The sequence below is a fragment of the Ascidiella aspersa genome, chromosome 5 (assembly GCF_963924565.1).
Source record: "Ascidiella aspersa chromosome 5, kaAscAspe10.2, whole genome shotgun sequence".
NCBI classification, from domain to species: Eukaryota; Metazoa; Chordata; class Ascidiacea; order Phlebobranchia; family Ascidiidae; genus Ascidiella; species Ascidiella aspersa.
The window spans coordinates 19,306,865-19,315,831 of NC_139451.1; the positions used below are offsets into that span (position 1 = coordinate 19,306,865).

Here is an 8,967-nt window from a genome sequence, read left to right on the forward strand (position 1 = left end):
TTGTTTAATTCTTACCAATATTTGTGTAAGATTAGAGCCGAATAAATAACTGTAACTTGCATAGAGTTGATGTGTGTTGCTCAGTTTTGTTTGTTGCGACATTATAGTGATTTACCTATTGAAAAATCTTGTAGGGGTGCCGAAATCAATTTATTATTGCTGAGGGGTGCCGCTAGCCTGAAAAGGCTGAGAAAAACTGGTTTAGGATATGATAAACGACGCCCAGGATCGTATCACATTGTGTTTCTATAGCCGTCGAATGAATGCTCATTGAATACTATGTTTTTTAGCGAATACCCTTATGTGCCTTATTTTAATTTTTGACACTGATGCTACAAAGCAATCTTTGCCAACCCATATATCAAACCGTTTTACTTTATGTAGAACTATAGAAGTTCAATAAACTGACATGACTGTAATAAACTGACATGCATTCGTTGTCAACCTGAGAAAATGTGTATATTGGATTACACGCAAACCATATACGAAGTGCAAAAATGCAGTTAGATTGTGTTTTTTATACACAAATGGCAGTGAGATGAAAGACAATGAATATCAATTACGGTCGTTTCTAAATTAATTTCACACCGAATGGAAAAAGTTTCGAATAGCGCAGAAACGCATAGCATAACATTTGCCTTGCACGAAAAAATTCAAAAAAATCAGTAATCACACAACGCCGAGATTTATGATGCGCACCAAAGATACCAAAACAAATTTATGAAAGGCAAAATAAACCAATCCTTTGGCAAATTAAGTTGGTTGTTTCGACCAAACGAGCGTGTATTATTGAAATAACAGTAATAGACGAGTCAATTAAAAAATTGTTTGGAATCTACTTCAACGCGAAAAGTTATTATTTTTCTTCTCACAAAATTCTCAACTGTTTAAACTATACCAGGAGTTCCCAACCTTTTTTACACCGTGGCCCCTTTGGAAATTTCGAGAAATCAATACCCCCCTAATTTTTTAACCTTTTGAAAAAATTAAGAAACATCATTTTAATTAAAAAAAATGGTTTATACAGTAGCCGGTAGTTAGAATAATAAAATGATATAAATACAACACACAATTAACATGATAGTGTTTTTTGCTTGTTTTTGCTTTGAACATGTCCTAATTGCTGGTTTAGTGGTGGAAACAGCCAGCCGCATGTCATATTGAATAATCAAGACACTGCGCTGCTCTGTCTTTGGAAGTAACATTGTTGAAACCCCACATTCACGACGTTATGTTGATGGAAAAGACAACAGCAATGGCATGACAATTTCATTAGGCTTAGGGTGCGACCCCTAGGGGGCCATGGCCCACAAGTTGGGAACCCCTGAACAATACGGTACTCAAAACGTGTAACAAAATTCAAGACGCCATGGGACAATTGACGTTTCTGGTCTTACAGATATGCGAAAAACAAAGATCTCATATACTAAAAATTCTCGTATATAAGCCTCACACCCCGTAGTCCTTCGTTCCTCCTGGCGAGCTACTAGGTGGAGTGCTCCTAACTGCTCCCGCGCCCTTCCCGCATGCGCACCGATTCCTGCATCCGGACTGACAGGAAAAGTGAGAGGCGAGGTAGCGCCAAGTGCACTTGCGCATCTTGGCCGAGCCGAGGTTGTAGAAGACCGGGTTCAGGCACTCGGAGAATCGGAGGACAAAGTACTCGCTCATGCCGAACCAGTAGTCGAAGCGCTTGTAGTACATTGTGTTGGGGCGCGGCTGCACAGACCAGAACTCGTACGCTGAAACATTTATGCCAAATTTAGCCTTTTCGTTAAAACTCAAAAAAATTTTAACCTCGCTGAGATATTGTTGTATTTAAAAGGGTGTCCGGTATTTTACATTTTATTCCGACATCGATGGCGTTAATTTTGGAAAAAATACTTTGGTCGATCTAATACCAAATTATGTCTTAGTATGCTCAAACAAGCAAAACAGATTGGATTATAGCGTTTCAAGAAGTTATTATTAGGCCAAATTAGCTCAAACGCCAAGGATTCATTTTTTATTAACATGTCTCTCAGTTAGAAATCACTGCGTTGAATCGCAAAACGCGTATATTAATTTGATATTAGAATCGCACAAACACTGCAATAAGGAACGGGTAAGAAAAAAAACACTCGGCACAGGGTATCGGAAACGACTATCGCACATCCAGTATCTTATTAGAACAGTTTTTGCGGTAATACATGGAACAGAACAAACGTATCTGTTTCGAATCTTTTAAAAGAAAAAAACCCAAATAATTGTCACAGTTTCTTGTTTACCATAGGTTACCACACAGTTAGCATTTAGGTGTGTGCCAAAAAATATAAAGCTTTTAAATTTCGTTTAGCCATCTAATTTTGTTTTGCCAGTAACACATAATAAAATCCAAGGAACAAGTCTATTTGACGTTTGTTCCATAGTAAAAGTTTATTGACTCGTAAAGTGCATTGTTAAAAGTCTTTTACTCACGAGATCAAGTACAGCCAAGTGATTCATAAACATCAATTTAAGTTTACTAAAACTTAAATCATCCAATTAAAGCCGGCACAAGCTTTTTTACGCATCCGCCTTGTTTGTACCACTTTTATTTGTTAAACCTTGTTGCTTCTACCTGTGAAAGGCACGTATCCGATTAGGAAGGAAAGGACAATGAGAGAAAGTTGAAGTACGGCTTGCCTCTCCTTTCTAGCTTGGCGTTCCGGGTTTCTCGATGACGTGGTCGCACTCAAGCGCCTCCGAACGGTGGCGCCGATAAGAACTGACGTTAGAACCACGCCCACCGTGGGAGCGTATAGGAACAAGGAGTAGCCGATCTGGGCGTAGAGTATGTAGGCGTCATACCTTAAAAGGATAAACCCAATGTTTTTATTGTACAACACAGTTGAACAGAGAGGCATTCGTTTCAATGCAGCTATTACAAAAACCAAGTAAAATAAATATTTTAACGTTATTGTTTTATTTTGATCGCATAGCTAAAAGCTCAACGATCAACGTTTTACACGTACGTTTCCATAACAACGGTGCAGGAAGGCCACCTTGCGTCCGGCGAAGCGCTCATCCGATCTCTGTACCTTGCGTCAAAGAGAATAAAGTAAGGGATAAATCCACACAGAAAACAAGTAAGCCAAATGACAGCCATCCAGATCTGAAGAGAAGACAAAAATGTAAATTTTATTTAAAAGTAGATAACAGAAAACCTAAACGACTCATCATACGTGTAACAGTTTTTTTAGATGTTGAAAATGAATAAAGAGTTGTTCGAAACGTTCAAAATGATACCTACTTCTATGTGGTCTTTGATATTCTTATTACGTCTTACTACAACTTGCAACCATTATGCTCCAAGCTTTTATATTATTTTACGGGATCTGAAGAGTACGATGAGTCTAGGGCAATTTCGATAATTCGAAATTTTATTTATTTAAATAATTAAATCTGATAGTGCTCCAATCGGCTAACTACTGATAGTGATCCAATCGGCAAAATAAAACCAAAATAAAACCAAAATGGTGTATCTGATTGGACTTGAGTTGAATTGGTAATAAAATGCTCCAAACTCAAATCAAAACTTACCCTTCCGTGTCTTAGGGTGAGCTTCGAAAATCGAACGGGAAACTGAATCGAGATATATCGCAAGATTGCGAAGGAGAGAATATGTAGAGCAGTAACGTAGTTGGTCATGAGGTCCGCTGCCCAGTAGAACTAGAAATTCAACAGAGGGAGATGCATCTTTGTAAACAACAACTTACTTCCCTTTTTTGGCACAATAAAACGACGGAATCAAAATAATTTCTTCGACTAAAACAATCTGCCGAAATACGAAAGGTGAAAACAAACGATTCTGAATCCAGACAAAATTATGAAGACTAAACCAATTACAAAACGTATAAACCTAAAACCCGGTTGTTTAGATGTTGAAATTTATTTCATCCCTGTATTAACGAATTATTATAAGCTAAAACACAACAAAATACAAACAAGAAGAAACACGCAGAGAGATCCAGTTTCAAAGTTTTGTACCTATGTTTGACAAAAAAAAAACGGGCGAAAAACGATTCTGTATTTTCCACAAAGGTATAAAGCACATAAAACGAGGCAGTAAAAGTTAGCAGCAAAGTAAGCAATGCGTTGGTCAACTAAGCAGTTTTCGGTACACGGGATATTTGAGGATCAAGGATGAACTAGACCTACGTTAAGCAGGTATTTTTTTGCGATGTGTGGCAATAAAAAGCAATTCGTTGCTGGAGTCAATACATAATTTTAACCTTTTTAAATGCTTGGATTTCGCAACGCAAACTATATATAGACATGTGATCTTGTAACATCGCACAAAATATATTAAGAAAATGTTTCATATTCCTAAAAAAGTTGTGTTTATCGTAAAACTTCTGATTATGAGAACTCTTTCACAATATGGAGGACAAAATTAGGGTAAAATGCTTTGGTCAATCAAACGCTTTTTGACAAAAACAATGAACAGATTCGCGGCCCAGTCAAAAAAAAAATAAAAAAATAAAACAATGTTGTTTATTACTCGAAAGACATTCCCTATAGTAATCGCGTGTCGCGATGTTTAAAATATCTTAAAATTCGTCAGCGAACTGGCAATTGGTAAGACGGTGATGTTTACCAAATATGGCGAACTTACCCGGCAAAACACTTGCGGCAGCGGGGACCACTGGTCGAAGCCCCAGGTTCTTCTGTAGAGAAAGAGCCAGCTGATCAGCGCCGAAATGAGATCTGAGACGCACAGAGACACTATAAAGTGCATGAAGATGTTCCTGCAAGAAATATTATGGAGCGTTAACTAACACGACAGTTGTTGACTCATTTACAAAGAATCCCGTAACGTAATAATATGTCCATCTTTCATTTGGTGCAAATCGAACGGATAAAAGTGTGGCATAGGGATGTCCGATACTTTTATTCGGATACCGATGCCCGATATTTCGGACTAAAAGTAACGCGATGCGATCCGATACCAAATTACGTCAAGCAAAATTGGTAACTTAAACATCCAACGGCCTTTTTCCAGGTTATTTATGGCACAATTTGCTTCTTGGTTTAGAAGTTTAGTTACCTCCAGTTGATAACCTACTATATTATTTTCGATAAATTTACCTTTCAAGTTTGAATCGCTGCGTTGAATAGCAAATCATGGCTTAAATTCCAATGTTAATTTGGTATTGCTTTTGCACCGATACTTAGTATAGGATGAGAATCGATACTACCACTTAGCATCGGGTATCGGCTCCGATACAATTATTATTGGACATCCCTAGTGGTGAATATTATTCATCAAAATTAATCTATAACCGCTATTTTTAACACTACAAAAATAGGCTGAAATGTTTTGAAAAAAAAGCATAAATAACACTAACGTACTTCAGTTTGGAGTTGGTTGTTATAACGATAATTGTGAGAATGTTCAGGGTGAGTCCGATGACCATGAACGTGAAAATGATCACGGCTGAAGCGATAATGCCGTTGTCGTCAAACGGGCGAATGTATGGCCTGTTGAAAACAAAGCAACAGTGATTACAAAATAATAATAAACCGATTAAAAACAGAAGTCTTCCACCGAGTAGAGGAAAAGGTTAAGTTTTGAAGTGGATCAATTGCAAAGTCTGGCCTCCCAACCTTTTTGATATTAGTGAATCACAGCTGTTTCGCTCCATAATTTATTCATAGGCAACAGTAGTTGTGTTTTATAGCGTCAATCTTACACACAAGTTTCGAAAGCTTTACGATCTGATTGATGAATGCTTTACAGTCTTGTTTGATTAGTTTTACCATGGGTTAGATTTTCCCTCCATTTTTCGTTAAAAATAATTGTTTATGCTTAATAATTTAGCGTTTGTGCCGCATTTCATGTAAACGCTGACATAGGAAAATAGACAAAACCAATCTAGTACTATACAGCATAAGGTAGACCTTGATGAAATCTACTTGATGAGGTCGAATAGGCGTATTTTATTGATCAAGAGTAGTTTCAAAGCAGAAACCATTCTAAATGCTTAACCAGAATAAAATGCGTTTTCAATTGAATTTTTATTGTGCATCAGAAACGCTTTCTTTACCATAATACACGCAAAGATGCATTTATATATAAAGGGCAGTAAACAAAAATGTGCGTTGCGAACATAGATATACGTTTGATCCATACGTACTCTTGAGTGACGTTTGCATCCCATGCATCTGACGTCACGTTGCCAAGCGACGACGACGAAAACATCGGTGCCATGCCGCTCGAAGTTTCCGCCATTCCGTCGTACGGCGTTGAAGCAAGCGTGGATAAAAAGGTCGTAGTGGAACGAGAGGCGTCATTTGTTTTGCCAAGCATGTACATTTTGCTTCAGAGTGCTTGAATATAAGTGGTACCGTATACCTACAAATTCAAAATGATGGATGATATCTTTAACTAATTTTGTTGCGTAAACTTTGACGTCGGAAAGTTGGCATTTTGTTATGTCGTTTTTTAATTTATGTCTGAAAGATACATGTGCAATCTCCTATAAAATGGACGCCTTCAGAAACAACAAATACAAATTAACAATCCAAGCAAAACCAAAGTTTTATAGGAAAGTTGTAAAAAAGATCCAAAACAACTTTATTCAACAAAAGCAGAATACTATAGTTACGCAAAAAGCATCTTCAGTTCTGCTAATATTCTTACTCAAATAGAATCTATAACGAAAAATATCCACCGCTAGCAAATTTAATCATTACAGATTGAAACTTTGTAAGGACAAAATGTTCTCCAAAATGAAACACTAACACCCGTTATCTGTTTTGCTGGCAACGCAGCGTTGTGTGACCTCCAATAGCCGAATCTATATATATATGTATAGACCGTGTTTGCTGAGAAACACTACAGCTGCTCTGAGCCCTTTTCAACTGTGGCAATACAGTCAACGGGAATTAAATTCGCCATTTCGGTCTTCTACAGCCACTTTTCGGTCTTTTACAGCCACTGTTCTAAACACCGGGGATTACATCGTTAATAGAATTGAATTCCTGTTTATAAACCAAATTTGGAGTCAAAACGTTTCGCAGTGGTCTTAAAATGTACTAAAATCGAAACGTCTAAATTTAAGAAATACGCTTAGTTCGAACAAAAAGTTAAGGTTTTTAGAAACCGATGTTCTTTTGTGAATTCTATGCTTCTAAACGCACATTTCTTCGTACAGAGGATTCTACTGCATTTCGTTTTTAATTTAAACATAATAGTGCACCAGCTTCGATTGCAAGCATTTGTAAACGAACGAGACTAGCTTCCTGAGCAGAGGCTTAAATAAGCGGGACTTCTGTTTGAGGTTGGGATGCCGATGAAAAAAGTTTTGTATAGTCACCCCGAATAAGAAAAAACGCCTTTCCACGGTCCAATTAGAGCCCTCCAACGTTGCGCAAGAAAAGGTCACGGGTTCGCATCCAATTACACCTGAAAAGGATTCTCCCCGTGGTCATACCGATACGCTGCGATACGTGCCAAAACAAAGATGCGCGCCATTTAAGAAAATATGAAAGTTAAAGACAAGGTTAAATTAATTTTACTGACTGATTGGTTCACAACCTGCATCAAAACAAACTCGAAAAAAATATCGACAGATTTTAAATTGCCTATAGTTTTATATAAACGGGTTTTGCGAGTTATCCGAGGTCCTATATGCGCTTACAAACCCGTCGAACGATATTTGTTTTGCCTTCGAAAGAAAAACAATCATCCATCATCGAAGGGTATCGGTTCATTTGAAAGAAAGCGCAAATTAAAAACGGGAACACACAATAAGACGTACAAAGCAACAACATCTAAAACACAGTAATCTGTAATACTTTAGTATTAAGATCAACAACATAATATAGCCACATACGCAGTAATATCCATGATGGCTGGAATCTTATGTTTGGTGGTTTTGGTAGGTTTACTATTTATTTTAATTTTGCAACGAAATGTAGTATTGTCACTTAGGTATTTTCAGAAAAGGCCAATGGGTTTTATGAATTCTATACCTCGGCCCCAGGAATTTTTTTAAAAACCTTCGAAAATATCCCCAAATTGTTTCGTTAAACTTGTTTACATTGATCTAATTCAACTGTTTAATTGTGGCGAAATCACGCAAAACCTTGTCAAATCAGGCTGATTGTTTTTTAGTGAGGAATTTGAGGAATTTCGTAAATAATTGATACTTTTATATGAATTATGGTATCTTAACGATTGAAAATACCTGACGTTTTAGAAGTTGTCAGGTATTCATCTCAGGTTGTAATCAATTGACTTTTTCCGAAATTACCAAAAGTTCCACCACACAATGCAAACTGATGTGCCGCGGCACACAGTGAAAACCATTGTTATAAGTAAATGCTTTTTGGGTCGAGTCAACCTAAGTGTCTATATCAATAATGCTTAAAAATGATGTTTTAATTTGATTGATGTTTTTGTTTTTCGAACTTTTAGATATCAAAAGTCGAAAAAGTGGAGGACGTCGAAATGTTGGAAAACAAAAATAGTTGCCCGTTTTGATTAATGTATAACTAAAAAAATACCATTTATTCCGAAATCATGGTAAAACTTCGTGTAATAATTTTACGTTGATTTCCTATTCGGGAATGAGAAATTACATTTTTCACAAAAGGTCTATTTTTTAAAACGTTCAAAAAGTTCATAGTTAAAACCTCTTCCGTATTCGTAATTCTATATCTTAAATTGAAGTGTGATCATTCTTATCCTACCAGCCGGTTGTCAGCAGTGTACGTATAATGACCTAAAATAGGCGGTAAACGTACTTTATGTAATGAGCACCTCCAATTAGCATTCGTGCTTTTACAGTCTGGGGCTACCGTGCGACATTTTCCTTGCGTGCACCTTGGTAACGGTCAAAATAATCGCTGCGTGTCGTCGAATTACCGCAACGATTGAAAGGGAAACATTTTTGGTGTTTTTGCTCGTCACTGTGTAAAACTAAACCTGACAATTTTTAA

The 8,967-nt window shown here is 37.0% G+C and overlaps 1 protein-coding gene across 1 annotated transcript; it reads right to left on the reverse strand.

The window, feature by feature from the left end:
* Positions 1–507: 507 nt before the first annotated feature.
* On the reverse strand, positions 508–6,507 carry LOC146145241 (growth hormone secretagogue receptor type 1-like). Its single transcript, XM_083389516.1, has 7 exons — positions 6,159–6,507; positions 5,374–5,502; positions 4,637–4,769; positions 3,562–3,690; positions 2,994–3,133; positions 2,600–2,829; positions 508–1,742 (listed from the first exon to the last, which is right to left on the reverse strand). Exons 1-7 carry the CDS (start codon positions 6,335–6,337, stop codon positions 1,450–1,452), a joined length of 1,233 nt encoding a protein of 410 aa, XP_083245642.1. The 5' UTR covers positions 6,338–6,507; the 3' UTR covers positions 508–1,449.
* Positions 6,508–8,967: the final 2,460 nt, after the last annotated feature.